General features: G+C 37.0%; 1 protein-coding gene across 9 annotated transcripts in view; it reads left to right on the top strand.

The window, feature by feature from the left end:
* Positions 1-20,605, top strand: part of LOC145531643 (phospholipid-transporting ATPase ABCA3-like) — a 200,625-nt gene that overhangs the window by 110,159 nt on the left and 69,861 nt on the right. For all 9 annotated transcript variants that reach the window (XR_014072620.1, XR_014072619.1, XM_081554583.1 and 6 more), the window contains 4 exons: positions 2,034-2,184; positions 5,003-5,101; positions 16,458-16,626; positions 17,365-17,659. Coding sequence is in view for 7 of the 9 variants with exons in the window: in XM_081554583.1 (XP_081410709.1) it covers positions 2,034-2,184; positions 5,003-5,101; positions 16,458-16,626; positions 17,365-17,659 (714 nt within the window). In the remaining 2 variants the exon portion in view is untranslated. The remainder of the gene's footprint in view (positions 1-2,033; positions 2,185-5,002; positions 5,102-16,457; positions 16,627-17,364; positions 17,660-20,605) is intronic.

Below are 20,605 nucleotides of genomic sequence, written 5' to 3'. Positions count from 1 at the left end.
AGATTTATGCCATTTGAATTGGGGATGCCTGAGTGAAGATCCACATGATTTAAACAGTATGCTTTTGATAATTTATAACGCTTTCTAATAGCATTCACTAATTGTACTAGTTATTGTAAAATAATACATAGTATGTAACTAGATATTTTAAAGATATAATACTTTGAGACATTCAGGTCCCTTCTTATAGTTAGTGAAGTGAAATGAAGTGCAATCATTCAGTCATGTCCGACTCTTTGCGACCCCGTAGACTATACAGTCCATGGAATTCTCCAAGCTAGAATACTAGAGTGGGTAACCTTTCCCTTCTCCAGGGGATCTTCCCAATCCAGGGGTCAAACCCAGGTCTCCCGCAGGTCTCCCACATTGCAGGCAGCTTCTTTACCAGCTGAGTCACAAGGGAAGCCCAAGAATACTGGAGTGGGTAGCCAATCCCTTCTCCAGCAGATCTTCCTGACCCAGGAATTGAACGGGGAATCCTGCATTGCAGGTGGATTCTTTACCAACTGAGCTACCAGGGAAGCCCCTTTTTATAGCTGCTAAGCCTTAAATAAACTTAAACTGAACTTACATTTTACTCAAAAGCCTACAGTTCTTTGATAGAATAGGAAATTCCATCAAAAATCAGCATTCAGCTCTCACTAATTACCTTGCATCTTGTCAAAAGAAGACATTTTCTGTTGATTCAGGTCCTAAGAGGACAAGACAATTGAGAAATTGGTTGTGTCATGATTCTTGAGAAGTGAAAAATAATATTATTTACGTATTATTTTTGTAATAGTTTTGGTTTCTAAAGCTAGTAAATAATGGATAAGTCTCTTCATTCTCTGAGGTTGCCTCATTTGTAAATGAAATCATAAATAGTGTCTTTCCTATTATAAGCTAGATAAATAAGTCAGATTTCAGCTAACAGATCCATGCTGAAGAGTGTTATTCTTTTTAAAATCTTAATAAGAAATGAAAATGCAAATACAAGGACCATTTGAAATGCATACATTTATTTTTTTTATTCTAAATGCAACCTTTCATCTGTTTTATTTTTTTAACTTTTTATTTTGTATTGGGGTGTAGTTGATTAACAATGTTGTGATGGTTTCAGGTGAACAGAGAAGGGACTCAGCCATACACGTATCCATTCTCCCCAAACTCCTTTCCCATTGAACAGAGTTCCATGTGTTAAACAGTAGGTCCTTGTTGGTTATCCATTTTAAATATAGCAGTGTGTACATGTCCATCCCAAACTCCCTAACTATCCCTTCCCCTTAGCAATCATAGGTTCATTCTCTGTCTATGAGTCTCTGTTTTGTAAGTAAGTTCATCTGTATCATGAAATGCATACATACAAAAGTGATGGTATTTTCCTCAAATTCCAAAAAATAGTTTTTCTATATAGGCAAAGCACTAATTAAGAATAATAGTTCTCTGACTTTTTTAAGGTCTTCTCAGGCTTTCCATGGATCTCTGTCTAGAATTTAACAACATTCCTTCAACGTTTCATATCTTCCTCTCTGCTTTATTTTTTATAATACAATATATATTTCAACTTTGTCCTCTTAATTACTGTCTATTTTCTTTGACTAAAAAGTAGCTCTTATAAAGGCAGGAATTTTTACCAGCTTTGTTCACTGCTCTATCCCCAGGTTCAAGATTAGTGCTTAATACATGATGGACAGTCAGTGATAATAAAAGAATATTTATCAAGATAACAGTTTCAAAACTAAGTAGCCACATAACAGGGGCCTTTCTTCATATATCTACTATATCTGGTTGTATACACTAGATTATTATTATTCACTGAGAAAGTGATTGAAATTATAGAGGAAGTTGCTGTTTATTCAGTCTTAGTTCTTAGAATAACATTTAGAAGTTTTAAGTGCGAGGCTCCTCAGAGTCTTAACAGAATGCCTGTGACATATCATGTCTTCTTCCTTGTGGATCCAGGTTACTGAATCATGGAGAGCAAAATTTGCTCTTAAAAGGAGGTGAAAAAGTATAAAACTGCTTCATTTGGTCTTCTAAATGGTTTCTATCAGGTGCTGGATATCACATAGTCATGGAGAAGGAACCACACTGTGATCTTGGAAAGATCTGTGCAGTTATTCAGTCTCACATTCAAGATGCCATTTTGGAGAACTCTCTTGGAGCTGAATTATCATTTATCCTACCCAAAGAGCATGCACACAGGTATAGTTTCAGAGAGTCCTAGATGAATGGTTTGGGTGACCAGAAATCATTTTAATTTTTAGGGTTTAGTAAGTTAGTGAATCAGGCTACAGTTCATGGAGTTGCAAAGAGTCAGACATGACTTAGCATCTACACAACAACAAAAACTTCATCAGTAGTATTTTACTAACAAACCAAGTATCCAGTTTATAGCTGTCATTTGTCAACTACAGTTGAGTTCACAGCTGAAGATTTCTCTCACTGTACAAAAGATTGCCTTGTAAGTTCAAGTTCATTCAAGACATTAATATTTTTCTTTCCATTTTTATTTTGCGAGGGGCAGAGTGGGAGGAAGGTTTACAACCTAGTATTTATAACTTCCTTGTTAATAAGGGATAACTAATGGTATGGTCCTTATGATATATAAATTTTATGTGTGGCAAATAAAGTCTAGGGAAATATTAAGGTGATGAAAAAAAGCAGCTTAAACAGCAACTCTTGGAGCAAGGGTGAAACTAACACAGAGAAACCTAGGAATTTGATCTCAGTAGTTAGCCAAATTAATTATAGAGGAGAGACACACTGATGATAATTCTACCTGGGATTCCTATCTGTGTGTCTCTCCTCTATAATTAATTTGGCTAACTACTGGGAAATGAACAACTAGTCACACAGATTTATATCAACATATATGATGTGGGTTTCTGGGCCATGGACAGTGAGTTTATCTAACATAGCATAAAATATGTATCATGAAGTTAGGAAAGACTATGTTTGTTCACGGTGAAGTTTTTTTTAACAGGATAATTGTAGACCAACTATTGAAAGGGAGAGAAAAAAACTACCAGAATTAGATGTCAATAACCTGTGAAATTCACAGAATAGGTCACTATAGTAGGAAAAGAATAAAAATGACAAGGAGTCACATGACAAATTGTCATAGGAAGCAGGGTCAGACTGAACTGAGAGGCGAGAATAGAACCGATATCCAAGCTGGATAAAGTTAGATGGAAATGGAATTTAACTAAAATACAGAGGAAATTTAGCAGATGGAGAGTGTTTAGTCCACCACCTCCGAGGCTGAGCATTTATATTCTTGATAGTCCCTCACTGGGAATGAGAGTGTTTAAGAAGTGAATGGGGTTTTGGAGATCTTTTGAACTTAAAGAAAGTGAAAGTGAAGTCATGTCTGACTCTTTGCGACCCCATGGACTGTAGCCTACCAGGTTCCTCCGTCCATGGGATTTTTCAGGCAAGAATACTGGAGTGGGTTGCCTTTCCTTCTCCAGGAGATCTTCCCAACCCAGGGATTGAACCCAGGTCTCCTGCATTGTAGGCAGACGCTTTACTATCTGAGCCACCAGGGAAGTCTTTGAACCTAAAATAGTGTTCATTCTTCCTTGGTAATACTGTTCCTTAGGATCCTTGATATAACTACACCACAAGTAGCAAAGCTTCCATACAATTCACCTACCTATTTGATTAAATCTTTCTTTCTTGATACCCAGTTTGTACTTCAGTAACTACATTTTTTGTCATTTAGTGACTTACACCTCCTGTAATTTGAACTCTTTTCCCATTTGATGCAGGAACCACATGTGAATAATTAACTTTTATCAACTAGCTATAGTCCTTAACACTTATAGAAAATAAGTTGATAATTTTTTTAAAAGGACAAAAGAATTTACATCAGAGATCAAGTTATAGTGGAAAGAAATTTGGTAAAGTAAATATCTCTTTGTTATTTCCATTTGTTTCACAATAAGCATTACAGAATAAAGAGCTACTAAATATCTTTCCCATGGCCAACCAGAAATTATTATGGAACAAAACAATATTGAAAACACATCTAAAAACAAAAAGCTCTAATATCTAATTTTAAAATGGGCAAAGGATTTGAATAAACATTTATCCAAGGGAAATGTACAATTTGCCAGCAAGCACATGAAAAGATGCTTGACATAACTACTCATTAGGGAAAGGCAAATAAAAACAAAACAAAACAAAAAAACAAATACTGGTAGCGATGTGGAAAACTGGAAACTCATGTGTTGCTATTAGGTATATAAAATGGCATGTCTGCTATGGAAAACAGTATACTAGTTCCTCAAAAAGTTAAACATAGACTTACCATGTGATCACAGCAATTCCATTTCTAGTGTATACCCAAAATATTTGAAAGCAGGAACTCAAGCAGACATTTGTACACCAATGTTCACAGCATTATTCACAAAATCCCAAAAGTAGAAACAACCCAAATGCCCACTTATGAATGAATGGATAAGCAGAATGTTATATCTTCATACAACAAGTATTCAGCCTTGAAAAGAAATTAAATTCTGATACATGCTACAACATGGATGAACCTAGAAAAAAATTATGCTAAGTGAAATAAGCCAGACACAGAAAGACAAATAGTGTATGATTCTAACTTACATGAGGCACATAAAAGAGACAAATTAATAGAGACAGAAAGTAGAGTGAAGTTGAGAAAATGGAGGAAAGGCTGTATTTTAGGATTATAAAATAGTTCTGGAAATGCATGGTGGTGATGATTGTGCAACATTGTGAGTGTTATTTAATGCTGCTTGGATTTAAACTTAAATGAATGTAACACTTAAAATGGTGAAATGGTAAATTTAATATTTTATACATTTTACCACATTAAAAAAAATTTAAAAAAAATAGGGAAGAATACAATTGGCCCTAAAGTTATATATTAATTGGGAGAAAAGTAAGTACTCATATTTTTTTCCCTGATTCCATTTAATAGGAGCTGTGCTAGTATTTTCTAGACTTGTACTAGTATTTTCCTTTCCTCTTCCTTCTCTCTTTCCAGGTTTGAAGCTCTGTTTAATGATCTGGAAATGAAAAAAGAAGAGCTGGGCATTGCCAACTTTGGTGCTTCAATCACTACCATGGAAGAAGTCTTCCTTAAGTGAGTGATAATGACCTTAAAAAAACTTACAAAACTTCCACCTCTAAAATCTTGCCTCAGTTTGAGAGCAAACCCCACCCAGTTGGCATTGGAATAGTCATTGCAGTTATGGATTTTTAAATATATATATATATTTTATGCTATTGCATTTCTTTATTTTCAGGTGAGCCTATATGAAGATGTTGAGCTTGGGTCCTGTTGTTTGTGGTAAAAGATTTAGGAGTTAGTCAAGAAAAAAGAATCTTCCCCTACAGCTCAGTCAGTAAAGCATCTGGCACGCAATACAGTAGTCTGCTGGTAATGCAAAAGTCCACCCACAATGCAGGAGACCTGGGTTGATTCCTGGGTGGGGATGATCCCCTGGAGAAGGAAATGGCAATCCACTCCAGCATTCTTGCCTGGGAAATCCCATGGACAGAGGAACCTGGTGGGCCACAGTCCTTGGGGTCACAATAGTCAGACTGCTGCTGCTGCTGCTAAGTCGCGTCAGTCGTGTCTGACTTTGTGCGACCCCATAGATGGCAGCCCACCAGGCTCCACCATCCCTGGGATTCTCCAGGCAAGAATACTGGAGTGGGTTGCCATTTCCTCCGCCAGTGCATGAAAGTGAAAAGTGAAAGTGAAATCGCTCAGTCGTGTCCGACTCTTCGCGACCCCATGGGCTGCAGCCTACCAGACTCCTCCGTCCATGGGGTTTCCCAGGCAAGAGTACTGGAGTGGGGTGCCTTCTCCACAATAGTCAGACACAACGTCACAAATAAACCACCACCATCAAGAAAAATAAAGGATTAATATGTCTGTGTCATCATAGGAAAAGTTCTAGTTTTAACTTTAAATGACTTAAAAATTAACTAGAAATGACTTTAAAATTTTGACCTAAGCATGTTTCTGTTGGGGAGAAAGAAATTTTCCTCTACCTTTCTAAGTGCTTCTGACTGGTCTAAGAATTAATTTGATGTGAGATAGAGCAGGAGGAAATCAAACAAAAGTTTAATAACATATATACATGGGAGGGACCCAGGAGCACTAAGTAACTAACTAAAATGGCTGAAACTCTCACCTTAAATACCATCTTCAGCTCAAGACAAAAGATGTTGGGAATAGAGGTTTTGGAATTCAAAAGGGAGGAAGACAATTCAAATGGAGCTGAAAAAAGCAAATGTTTGGTAAAAATATGTTTGCTGGGCCAGGCAGAAACTATGGGACACAGAATAGACTTTAATCTATAGTCCCTGCCTGAGTTTCCTCCACACAGCTAGCCTATATTCTTTGCAGATACCTCTCATAATAGCTCCATTTCTAGAAAAGGCCCTTTTTCAAAATATTTCAGGCAGCTTAGATGGAAGTAAAAAGAAAGATTTCCTGAGTCTTTTAAGGCTCGATTGTTTTCAGCTTGCCCACGTGGAAAGAGACATTTTGGGGTGGCAAATTTTCCTCCTCTACATTTCTATAATTTATTTAATTTGGACACAGTTTGTTTCTTGCACTGTACAGAAGTGCAAAATGAAAATGCTCAGAGAATCCAGGCTGTTACCTAGCAAAGTCAGATGGTTACCAATCAAAGGTTTTAAAAAATGCCCTTTTCTTGATAGGGTAATGACATAATTACATCTAGATTTCATTCTCTCAGACTCAGGGATTTAAAATTGTCAGTGTCTCCGAGCTGACTTAGGGTAAATAAGTTCACAGAAGACTAATATATATAAATTAAAGGCTGCTTCATTAATTTATAATGAACTATAATAAGAATGATTTATAATGATTATGGCCTCTTTGCCATTTAATGTCATCTTGTGTGTCTTTAGGCAAGCTGCATAGGGAGCAAAATGATAATGAGAAAGTTATTTTGTAAGCCCAATTAGATCAAGCATCATAAGGGCAGAGACCATGTCTATTTTGTTCACTAACTATACTTGGAGTCCCAAACAATACCTGCCACAGAATTTGATACTGCTCTTGAATGAATAAATGAATTAATTAATGTCGTTTAAAACCATTATCTCCACAATGGATGCTCTATCACCTTCTGGGAATTCCAAATTAAAACCTTGGACCATGACACCTAGGTTGTCTCTTCTATGGGTTAATGTCATAGTCTGTTACAGAGTCTTCTTTCCAACCATTTTTATTTTCATTTTTTTATTGTGCTAAAATATACATCCATTTCACATTTTGAATACTTTTACATATACAGTTCAGTGGTATTTTACATTGTTGTGCAACCATCACCAATATTCATCACCATAACTCTTTTCATCTTGTAAAACTGAATATCTGTACCTAAGAAACAACAACTCTCCATTCTTTCCTACCCCTACCCTGGAAACAACCATTATACTTTCTGTCTTGATGATTTTTACTACTCTAGGTGGAACCATACAGTATTTTTCATTTTCTCACTGGTTTATTTCACTTGGCTTAATGTCCTCAAGGTTTATACATGATGTAGCATATAAGAATTTCATTCCTTTTGGAAATTGAATAGTATCCCATTGTATTATGTACCACACTTTGCTCATCCACTCATTGGTCAGTGGATGCTTATGTTGCTTCCAAATTTGGGGTATTATGAATAAATGCTGCTTTGAATGTCATATAAAATAATCTTTGAGACCCTGCTTCCAATTCCTTTTGGAATATGCCCAGAAGTGGAAATGCTGGATCATACAGTAATTCTATTTTTTTCACAGTGAGGAGAAAAGTTATTTCTTTTGATACAATAAAATTCAAATAAATCAGTTCAGTTCAGTTCAGTCACTCAGTCGTGTCTGACTCTTTGCGACCCCATGGAATGCAGCATGCCAGGCTTCCCTGTCCATCACCAACTCCCAGACCTTGGTCGAACTCATGTCCATCGAGTCGGTGATGCCATCCAACTGAAAGCTTGTTGCTGACCCACGAAAAGACACTGGGATTCTTGGCCTCCAGAGGAGAAGAATCCAACCCGGGGCCAGAGACGAGGCTTGATCGCTCAGAGCTTTTATGTAATAAAGTTTTATTAAAGTATAAAGGAGATAGAGAAAGCTTCTGACATAGGCATCAGAAGGGGGCAGAAAGAGCACCCCCTTGCTAGTGTTAGCAATAGAGTTGTATACTCTCTAATTAGTTATTACACTGAATCAAAAGAATGTCTGGAGGTTGTAAAGATCTCACCAGACCCACTCCCATAATTTACATTTTAAGATAACAGGATTAGCCAGAAGGTTTTTTCCAGAGACTGTCCTCAAGCAAGATACATTATTGTTATATAATCCTAAGGAATGTAGAAGGAAAATAAAGTTTCTCCTTTCTTCCTCCTTGAGAATTCCAGACCCCTCTTTCCTAGGGGATCCCTAGACTTCCTATCAACCTGCCTAGGAAATGACTCTCTCACAACCATTGCATCCTCTGTTGTCCCCTTCTCCTCCTGTCTTCGCTCTTTCCCAGCATCAGGGTCTTTTCCAGTGAGTCAGTTCTGTGCATCAGGTGGCCGAAGTATTGGAGTGACAGCATCAATCCTTCCAATGAATAATCAGGACTGACTTCCTTTAGGGTTAACTGGATTGAGCAGAGTTCTGTGTGTTATACAATAGTTCCTTGTTGGTTATCAGTTTTTAAATATAGCAGTGTGTACATGACCATCTCAGACTTCTTAATTGTCCCTTCCCCCTGGCAACCATAAGCTTGTTTTCTAAGTCTATGAGACTTTCTGTTTTGTAAGTAAATTTATTTGTATCATTTCCTTTTAGATTCCACATATAAGGGATGTCATACAATATTTCTCCTTCTCTATCTGACTTACTTCACTCAGTATGACACTTTCTAGGTCCATCCACGTTGCTTCAAATGGATTATTTCATTCTTATTAATGGCTGAGTAATATTCCATTGTATAGATGAAAGGTTGTTGTTGACCCATGAAAAGACGGTGGGATTCTTGGCCTCCAGAGGAGAAGAATTCAATCCAGGGCCAGAGCCGGGGCTTGATCGCTCAGAGCTTTTGTGTAATAAAATTTTATTAAAATACAAAGGATATAGAGAAAGCTTCTGACATTGGCATCAGAAGGGGGCAGAAAGAGGACTCCCCTGCTAGTTTTTAGCTGGATGTTATATAGTCACTAGCAGTCTGTTAATGAAAGAAAGGAATGTCTTAAAACTCAGAATGGCACCAGGACCCTCATCCATAAGATATATTTTTGGATAATCTTGGCACCAGATGAGTCATCCCGGGCTGTAAAATGATTGACTTGAATCTTGTAGAAGGGCAGATTACCATACAAATAGTTTCATTTACATAGATTAGGGGAACAATGTCTGAGTATAACATAATGGTTTGTCAAGTCGGTTCTGAGCCATTAGACTGAACCGACTTGAAGACAGTCTGGGGTAAATGCATAGTACATTAACATAGCTTAAGACAAACATTTCCGTAAGAAGAATGCATTGGTTAACTCAAGGTTTGAGAATAGTTAACTTCAGGTGGAACCAGGTGTCATTATGGCAGCACAGTATTCTAAGAGAAACCTTTTAAATTTGTATAGAGAAGGGGAAAATATATATATATATATATATATATATATATATATATATATATATATATATTACTAGTTGGTTTCCTCCTGCCACTTAAGAGAGAGATAAAAAATGTCTGACACTTGCAACCTATGTCCTCTGTTTGGAGACCCCTGGCCTTCCTGCCTGTTACCCTCTCATATATGTACCACATCTTCTTTATCCATTTCTCAATCAGTGGACATTTAGTTTACTTTCATGTCTTGGCTGTTGTAAACAGTGCTTCAGTGAACATTGGGGTGAATGTATCTTTTCAGATCATGTTATTCTCTGGATATATGCCCAGGAATGGGATTGTAGGGTCATATCATAGCTCTATTTTTAGTTTTTTTAAGGAACCCCATGCTGTTCTCCATAGTGACTCTACCAATTTACATTCCCACCAGCAGTGTAGAAAGGTTTCCTTCTCTCCACACCCTCTCCAGCATTTATTGTTTGTGGATTTTTTTTTTGATGATAAAGTCATTCTGACTGATGTGAGGTGATATCTCATTGTAGTTTTGATTTGCATTTCTCTAATAATTAGCAATGTTGACCATCTGTTTTTGTACCTGCTGGCCATCTGTATGTCTTTTTTGGAGAAAAGTCTATTTAAGTCTTCTGCCCATTTTTTGAGTGGGTTGTTTGTTTTTACACTGTTCATGAGCTGTTTGCAAATTTTGGAGACTAATCCTTTGTCAGTCACATCATTTGCAAATATTTTCTCCCAATCTGTGGATTGTCTTTTCATTTTGTTTATTGTTTCCTTTGCTGTGCAGAAACTTTTGAGTTTAAATAGGTCCAACTTATTTATTTTGTTTTTATTTCCATTATTATAGGAGCTGGATTAAAAAAACTGTTGCTGTGGTTTATGTCAGTGAATGTTCACCTATGTTTTCCTCTAGGAGTTTTATAGTGTCTGGTCTCATATTTAGGTTTTTAATCCATTTTATTTTTGTGTCTGGAGTTAAATAATGATCTATATTCATTTTTTTACATGCAGCTGCCCAGTTTTTCCAGCAACATTTGTTGAAGAGACTGTCTTTCCAACATTGCGCAATCTTGCTTCCTTTGTCATAGATTAATTGGTCATCAGTGCATGGGCTTATTTCTGGGTTTTCTATCCTATTCCATTGATCTATTTTCTATTTTTGTGCCAGTATCATACTATTTTGATGACTGTAGTAGTATAGTTTGAAGACAAGGAGGCTGATTCCTCCAGCTGTTTTTCTTTTTCAAGATTGCTTTGGCTATATGAGAGTTCCAGAAAAACACCTACTTCTGCTTTATTGACTATACCAAAGCCTTTGATTGTGTGGATCACACCAAACTGTGGAAAATTCTTAAAGAGATGGGAATACCAGACCACCTGACCTGCCTCCTGAGAAATCTGTATGCAGGTCAAGAAGCAACAGTTAGAACTGGACATGGAACAATAGGCTGGTTCCGAATTGGGAAAGGGGTATGTCAAGGCTGTATATTGTCACCCTGCTTATTGAACTTATATGCAGAGTACATCATGAGAAACGCGGGCTGGAAGAAACACAATCTGGAATCAAGACTGCTGCGAGAAATATCAATAACCTCAGATATGCAGATGACACCACCCTTATGGCAGAAAATGAAGAAGAACTAAAGAACCTCTTGATGAAAGTGAAAAAGGAGAGTGAAAAAGTTGGCTTAAAACTCAACCATTATACAGAGTGAAGTAAGCCAGAAAGAAAAAACACCAATACAGTATACTAATGCATATATATGGAATTTGAAAGATGGTAATGATAACCCTATATGCGAGACAAAGTAAGAGACACAGATGCATAGAACAGTCTTATGGACTCTGAGGGAGAAGGTGAGGGTGGGACGTTCTGGGAGAATAGCACTGAAACATGTATATTATCATATGTGAAACAGAACACAATTCCATGTTCTATGCATGAGACAAATGCTCAGGGCTGGGGCAATGGGATGACCCAGAGGGATGGGATGGGGAGGGAGGTGGGAGGGGGGTCCAGGAAGGGGAACACATGTAAACCCATGGCTGATTCATGTCAATGTATGGCAAAAACTACTACAATATTGTAAAGTAATTAGCCCCCAACTAAAATAAATAAATTTATTAAAAAAAAAAAACCTCAACATTCAAAAAACAAAAATCATGGCATCTGGCCCCATCACTTCATGGGAAATAGATGGGGAAACAGTGGAAGCAGTTACAGACTTTATTTTGTTGGGCTCCAAAATCACTGCTGATAGTGACTGCAGCCATGAAATTAAAAGTTGCTTGCTTCTTGGAAGAAAAGTTTTGACCAACCTAGACAGCATATTAAAAAGCAGACATATTACTTTGCTGACAAAGGTCTCTCTAGTCAAAGCTATGGTTTTTCCAGTAGTCATGTATGGATGTGAGAGTTGGACTGTAAAGAAAGCTGAATGCCGAAGAATTGATGCTTTTTGAACTGTGGTGTTGGAGAAGACTTTTGAGAGTCCGTTGGACAGCAAGGAGATCCATACCAGTCCATCCTAAAGGAAATCAGTCCTGAATATTCATTGGAAGGACTGATGCTGAAGCTGAAACTCCAATACTTTGCCCACCTGATGGGAAGAACTGACTCATTTGAAAAGACTCTGATGTGGGGGAAAGATTGAGGGCAGGAGGAGAAGGGGACGACAGAGGATGATATGGTCTGATGGTATCACTGACTCAATGTGAGTTGGACTGTAAAGAAAGCTGAATGCCGAAGAATTGATGCTTTTTGAACTGTGGTGTTGGAGAAGACTTTTGAGAGTCCGTTGGACAGCAAGGAGATCCATACCAGTCCATCCTAAAGGAAATCAGTCCTGAATATTCATTGGAAGGACTGATGCTGAAGCTGAAACTCCAATACTTTGCCCACCTGATGGGAAGAACTGACTCATTTGAAAAGACTCTGATGTGGGGGAAAGATTGAGGGCAGGAGGAGAAGGGGACGACAGAGGATGATATGGTCTGATGGTATCACTGACTCAATGTATATGAGTTTGAGTAAACTCTGGGAGTTCGTGATGGACAGGGAGGCCTGGCGTGCTGCGATTCATGGGGTCACAAAGAGTCGGACACGACTGAGTGACTGAACCATGAACTTGGCTATATGGGGTCTTTTGTGTCTCCATACAAATTTTGAGATTTTTTTTGTTCTAGTTCTGTGAAAAATGCCATTAGTAATTTGATAGGGATTGTACTGAATTTGTAGATTGCCTTGGATAATAAAGTTTTTGACACTACTGATTCTTCCAATCCACGAACATGGTGTATATTTTCATATGCTTATATCTCCTTTGATTTCTTTCATCGGCATCTTTTAATTTTGGAGTTATAAGTCTTTGTTTTGTCTCCTTAGGTAGATTTATTCCTAGATATTTTATTCTTTTTGATCTTTGCCCATTTTTGAGTCCGATTCTTTTTGTTTTTGAGTTTTATAATTTATATATATTGGGCTGGTGCAAACGTAATTTTGGTTTCAGACCATGAATTTTAAATCATTATAACTAGGCTCAAACACATCTTTATAAATCAAAATAGGAACCATTACAATCAACACACTTTTGCCAATGAGAAATAAGTTTGTTTATTCCTGTAGCATAAAAATCCACACTTCGGGATTCAGTGAACTCTTAAGCATTTTCCGCATCCTGCTTGTTATGGAAGTGTTTTCTCTGCAAAAAGTTGTTGAGATGCTTGAAAAAATGGTAGTCAGTTGGCAAGAGGTCAGGTGAATATGGCGGATGAGGCAAAACTTTGTAGCCCAATTTTTTCAACTTTTGAAGTGTTGGTCATGCAATGTGTGGTTGGGCATTGCCATGGAGAAGAATTAAGAGTCTTTCTGTTGACCAATGCTGGTTGTAGGCATTGGAGTTTCCAGTGCATCGCATCAATTTGCTGAGCATACTTCTCAGATGTAATGGTTTCATCGAAATTAAGAAAGCTGTAGTGAATCAGATGGGCAGCAGACCACCAAACAGTGAACATGACCTTTTTTTGGTGTAAGTTTTCTTTGGGAAGTGCTTTGGAGCTTCTTCTTGGTCCAACCCCTGAGTTGGTCTTCACTGGTTGTCTTACACAATCCACTTTTTGTTGCACATCACAATCTGATCAAGAAATGTTCATTGCTGTTGCATAGATTAAGAGAAGACACTTCAAAACAACAATTTTTTTTTTTTTTTTTTTTGGTCAGCACATGAGGCACTCCACTTATTGAGCTTTTTCCCTTTCCAATTTGCTTCAAATGCTGAATGACTGTAGAATGGTCAATGTTGAGTTCTTGGGCAACTTTTTATGTAGTTGTAAGAGGATCAGCTTCAATGATGGCTCTCAATTTGTTGTTGTCAACTTCTGATGGCTTGCCACTATGCTTCTCATCTTCAAGGCTCTCATCTCCTCTGCAAGACTTCTTGAACCACAACTGCACTGTACATTCATTAGCAGTTCGTGGGTCAAATGCACTGTTGATGTTGTGAGTTGTCTCCGCTGCTTTTATGACCCATTTTCAACTCAAATAAAAAAAGCTCTTGAATTTACTTTTTGTTTAACATCACTTCCATAGTCCAAAATAAATATAAAGTAAACAGTAAGGAATAAATCATTAGCAAAAAAGCATATAGTGAGAAATGTGTATTAAAATGATGTGTAACATAACCACATTTATTTAGAATGTATTCTAATATCAAACAGCAAATTTCAACAATGCAAAACCACAATTACTTTTGCACCACCCTAATATGTTCTTGACGTTAATTCTTTACTAGACATATGACTGTCAGATACTGTCTCCTTTTCTATAAATTGCATTTTCACTCTGTGGAGGTTGTCTTTGATGCATGAAAGTTTTTCATTTTTGTGAAGTACAATTTGCCTATTTTGCCTTTTGTTACTTATGCGTTTGGTATCATAAACAAGAAATCATTAACAAATCCAATGTTGTGAATCTTTTGTCCTATGTTTTCTTCTAAGGGTTTTATAGTTTTTGGTCTTTGATCCATTTTGAATGGTGTGAAGTAAAGGTCCAAATACCTATATCTCCCTTTCTTTTGGACCTCCTTCCGTCTAGGTCACCACAGTGCATTAAGCAGAGTTCCCTGTGCTATACAGTATAGAACATGATGTTTTGATATGTGTATACATTGTGAAATAGTAACCACAGTAAAGCTAATTAATATATCCATCACCTCATACAGTTACCATTTTCTTTTTTGGTGATGAGAACACTTGAGATCTACTATTCTACAACATTTCAAATTTATAATACATTATTATTAATTATAGTCACCATACTGTACTTGTGGGAAACTGTAGAACTTACTTAACACCATTCAAACTGGATCAAAGACCTAAATGTAAGAACTAAAACTGTAGGTTGTGTTTTTACTCTGTGGATATTGTCTTTTGATGCATGAAAGTTTTTAATTTTCATGAAGTACAATTTGCCTATTTTGCCTTTTGCTACTTACGTATATGTATAATCTATTCATTTTGCTATACAGTAGAAACTAGCACAACATTGTAAAGCTACTGTGAAAGTGAAAGTCGCTCAGTCATGTCTGAATTTTTGCGACCCCATAAACTATACAGTCCAGGGAATTCTCTAGGCCAGAATACTGGGATGGGTAGCCTTTCCCTTCTTTAGGGGAATCTTCCCAACCCAGGGATCAAACCCAGGTCTCCCTCATTGCGGGCGGATTCTTCACAAGCTGAGCTACAAAGCTAATATACTCAAGTAAAAACTTTGAAAATCATATTCTATACCTTTAATATTTATAATTTTCACTTGTCAATCACACTTAAATTGGAAAATAAAAAGAAGATAAATAGAAAGCAAATGGCAAGATGTTAGATATAAACTCAAATATATCACTAATTACACTACATGTAAATAGACTAAAAATAATTCATATGCTTGTAAGAGAGCATGCCTATGTGTGTGGGAAAATTTTTCATCAGGGTTATCTCTAGGTATTGGAACTATTTTCCTTTCATTTTTTAATATTTTGTAGTGTTTTCCTAATGGAAATTATTACCAATAAATAAAATATGAAGAATAAAAATTTTAGAAAAATGACCGAGAATTTTTTTCCTTAGGTTATAATTACTTGTGTATATTTTTTCATTCTTCTTAAGCATCCATACCAAAAGACACAGCTTCAGACATAGGCACTAAATGGAAAATGTAAGGATTAAAAAAAAACCTACTATCCAAATTCCCTATCATTTCATAACATAAAGAACACCTTAACATCCAAAGGAGAGTTATTATCTTTGATTTAAGATAAGTGCTTCAGCTTGAATAAATTCAGCTTAATGAAACACAATATGTTATAATTGTTTTTCTCATCTTACCACAGAATGGTAGAAACTTTACCATGGATTGGCATCAGTCCTCTGACTGGTTTATTGAGAGCCATTATTATCATACTTGGGCTTCCCTGGTGGCTCAAATGGTAAAGAATCTGCCTGCAGTGTGGGAGACCAGGGTTCAATCTCTGGGTCAGGAAGATCCCCTGAAGAAGGGAATGGCAACCCACTCCAGTATTTTTGTCTGGAAAACCCCATGGACAGAGGAGACTAGAGGGCTACTGTCCATGGGGTCACGTAGAATCCGACAGGACTGAGTGACTAATACTTTCACTTTCACATTATCATACTATTTTTATACAATATACTTAACAATCAGTAAAAAAGATCAAGGAGTCCTCCAAATTTGGAAATTTGTTTGCTATTTGACAAATCAAATAGATTGAAGGTATAGTCAAAGTAAAATATTTTGTGCTTTTTGTGTGTATATGTGTGTATTTAGGGTCAATAAGCTGGCAGATTCTGAAACGGAGATTCAATCTATCCAGTCTCCTCTTTCGTTGAGCCAAAGAAGACAAAACAGGAATCAGAGTAGGAGAGTGTTCAGAGATTATGAAAGACCGGTTATTCCCAGATTAGATAAAATTGCTAACATTAAATTTAATACTGGGGTGAGTATATTCACTAAGAATGTAAAACTAGTATATTTGGCTTGGGTGTATATACTACCTGAACTTAAAAAGATGTTTGGAGTATGGCCATAGGAGAGTCAAGCAGATATGGAACAGTCTGTACTACAACTCCATTAATTTCCTGATGCGGGAGAAATGGGTTTTAGATAAAGATCACAGCCATGCCACTCGCACCATTGTTATTTCTCAGAATCACTGAGAATTTCTCTTCATTTTCTAATAAATTTTCCCTTTGTTTGGTTCTAACAAGACCCAAGAGTTACTTTTAGAAGATATTGGTTGATCAGATTAGGGGCATTTTCTCACTATGAACCATTGTTAGTATACTAAATAAAGTAAAAGATAGTAGTTGTATACAAGTTTTATGGGGATATTTCCCTTAAAAAAGAGAGATGGAAAGATTATGGTTTGATGTTAAATAAAATAAATAAATATAGTTTTTTCCAATCAGAAATAACACAAATATATTAATGAATAAAATCACCTTGACAAGATTTTCAGTGTAGTTAGGTAAGAAACCAGATGTTAAGTCTTTTCCTTTAATACCTTATACAAATAAACTTTTCTATACCATTTTGTTTTCTTTGGTTAAATTCAAGAATATATTTGTATAATATGTGTTTATCTTTTGCTATAAAAATTTTAAGAATTGAATTTCAATTTGAATATCTTCCTTGGATCACGAGTAATTCTGATGCTATGTTCTTCTCTTTTTAGTTTCCACTTTACCGCCAGCAATTTCGTTCCATGTTTTTAAAGAGAGCACTATTCAATTGGCGCAGTTGGAAGTTGACATTGCTACATATATCAATAATTTTGTTTGTCACTACTTACCTCTTAACAACTCTAAACTTGTATTATATTATGCCTGCCAGAGAAATGGACTTAAGTCAATATGGTCGAACAATTGTGCCTTACTCAATTTCTGGGAATTCTGTTTTGACTCTAAATTTCATAAAGAACCTTGAGATTTTTTTAAGGCTTAAGAATCAAGAACTTCGGGAAGTACAAGGTAAGACCTGTAGGAAAAAAGAGACCGCTGCTATATGATGACCTATATGTATCACTTGCAAAGAAGGAAGTTAACTATGCTATCTAGCTACCCATTTCTTTCTTTTCCTACTAACTACCAGTATTTTAGAGGCAGCTAAATCAAAGATCAAAAATGTACACACTTTACGGCAGCTGAGCACAAAAGTTAATAATTAATGGAAGCATTCTGGCTGCAGTGGTCTTTCAGCTAATTCTATCACCTTTCAAAGGATGAGTAAAAGAGCCAAAATACTATGTTGTTGTGAAAGATTTAGCATACAAATTTGTATTCTGACCAGAATATAAAGATGTTTCTCTAAGCTCTCACGGGGTGAAATATTTCCAAGATCTGAAGGTTCTCCTTTACAATATTGATTTTCTAAAAACAGGTGGCTGAAGACTTAATAGATTGATTTTTCAGAGCTACTATTTTGAAGATAGTACAAATAGTACTCATTTGTTCAATGTTTACTTTTGGTCAGAACTGTGAATATACTGAACAATTTTTCTGCATTATGTTTCTAAATGCTAAAAGCAACCCTTTTATGTAGCTTTTTTTGTCCATTTATGTGTAAAGCACATGTGCTCAGTCATGTCCAATTCTTTGTGACCCCATGGACTGTAGTGCGCCAGGCTCCTGTGTCCATGGAATTTTCCCGGCAAGAACACTATAGTGGGTTACCATTTCTTATTCCAGGGAATCTTCCCAACCCAGAGATCAAACTGTATGCCAAGTGTGGAGAAAAAGAGAATGAGCCGGGCAGTCAGGCAGAGAAAGATTTATTATAGGAAGAAAGCGAGTGACTGGCTTTAGAGAGAAGCCAGTACTCTCCCTTTACAGCCAACCCTTCTTATACCCTATCAATGGGAAATTGTGCCCTGAAGGGAGGGGGCCTTTGTTTATCTTTAGCATGCAGCTGGGGTCTTGTGATCATGTAGTCAGAGGGGTCTCGAGGTCGGGTAGTCACGTAGTCCTGAAAAACTGGCACCAGCAGGGAAAAACAGGATATCGCCTTAAGGAAAAAACAGTATGCCACCAGGGCAATGTGGCCACTGTGACTTCATCCCTTGTTTGTCAGGTAACCATAATGGGCCATTTTTAAACAATACAGTATGAGCCAGCCCCTTATGAACCCTAATACAAAGCCGCATCTCTTGCATCTCCTACATTGACAGGAAGATTTTTTTTTACCACGGGACCACCTGGGAAGCCCATAAATTAGGCCAAAACCTAGTGGATGGAGAATTTTGAATTCTTTGTGTGATTGAATGAGTCCACTCTTCCACAAAAGCAACAGAAATACTTGGAAAATAATTCTTAAAAATCAATCAACTTACATTATTGGAAATTAAGCAAAAGCACAGAACAAGCTAAAAAGTGTCTATTTTAAAAACTACTGAACCTCTGTTAAAAAAAAATAATAGTTAAATCTGTGCCATTTTAACTTAGAACTATTCCTAGCTATGGATTTTCTAGCAGTTATGTACTGATGTAAGAATTAGACCACAAAGAAGACTGAGCACTGAAGAACTGATGCTTTCAAACTATGGTGCTGGAGAAGCCTCTTGAGAGTCCATTGGACAGCAGCAAGGAGATCAGACCAGTCAGTCCTAAAGGAAATCAACCCTGAATATTCATTGGAAGGACTGATGTTGAAGGTGAAGCTCCAATACTTTGGCCACCTGATGTGAAGAGCCAACTCACTGGGAAAGACTCTGATGCTGGGAAAGACTGAGGGGAAGAAGAGATGAGGGCAACAGATGATAAGATGGTTGGATGGCATCATTGACTCAATGGACATGAGTTTGAGCAAACTCTGGAAGATAATGAAGGACAGGAAATCCTGGCATGCTGCAGTTCATGGGGTTGCAAAGGGTCGGACACAACTTAGTGACTGAATAACAACAGTTCCTATGGGTCTCCCTCCCCTCAGTGGTGTGGTATCCATGAGAGTTAGAACCTCACAGTTGATGGAAAGAACTGATCTCTTCAGAGCCCTGTTAAAAGTCCCATTTCAACCACTTGTAAAAGAATGAAACTAGAACACTTTCTAACACCATACACAAAAATAAACTCAAAATGGATTAAAGATCTAAATATAAGACCAGAAACTATAAAACTCCTTGAGGAAAACATAGGCAAAACACTCTCCGACATAAATCACAGCAGGATCCTCAATGACCCACCTCCCAGAATATTGGAAATAAAAGCAAAAATAAACAAATGGGACCTAATTAAAATTAAAAGCTTTTGCACAACAAAGCAAACTATAAGCAAGGTGAAAAGACAGCCTTCAGAATGGGAGAAAATAATAGCAAATGAAGCAACAGACAAACAATTAATCTCAAAAATATACAAGCAACTCCTGCAGTTGAATTCCAGAAAAATAAATGACCCAGTCAAAAAATGGGCCAAAGAACTAAACAGACATTTCTCCAAAGAAGACATACAGATGGCTAACAAACACATGAAAAGATGCTCAACATCACTCATTATTAGAGAAATGCAAATCAAAACCACAATGAGGTACCATTTCACACCAGTCAGAATGGCTGCTATCCAAAAGTCTACAAGCAATAAATGCTGGAGAGGGTGTGGAGAAAAGGGAACCCTCTTACACTGTTGGTGGGAATGCAAACTAGTACAGCCACTATGGAGAACAGTGTGGAGATTCCTTAAAAAACTGGGAATAGAACTGCCATATGACCCAGCAATCCCACTGCTGGGCATACACACTGAGGAAACCAGAATTGAAAGAGACGCATGTACCCCAATGTTCATCGCAGCACTGTTTACAATAGCCAGGACATGGAAGCAACCTAGCTGTCCATCAGCAGACGAATGGATAAGGAAGCTGTGGTACATATACACAATGGAATATTACTCAGCCATTAAAAAAAATACATTTGAATCGGTTCTATTGAG

This window comes from Giraffa tippelskirchi, chromosome 13 (genome assembly GCF_054371585.1).
Source record: "Giraffa tippelskirchi isolate mGirTip1 chromosome 13, T2T-mGirTip1v1.2.pri, whole genome shotgun sequence".
NCBI lineage: Eukaryota > Metazoa > Chordata > Mammalia > Artiodactyla > Giraffidae > Giraffa > Giraffa tippelskirchi.
Note: the sequence above shows the minus strand (reverse complement) of the source record. Positions and strands in the feature narration are given on the sequence as shown.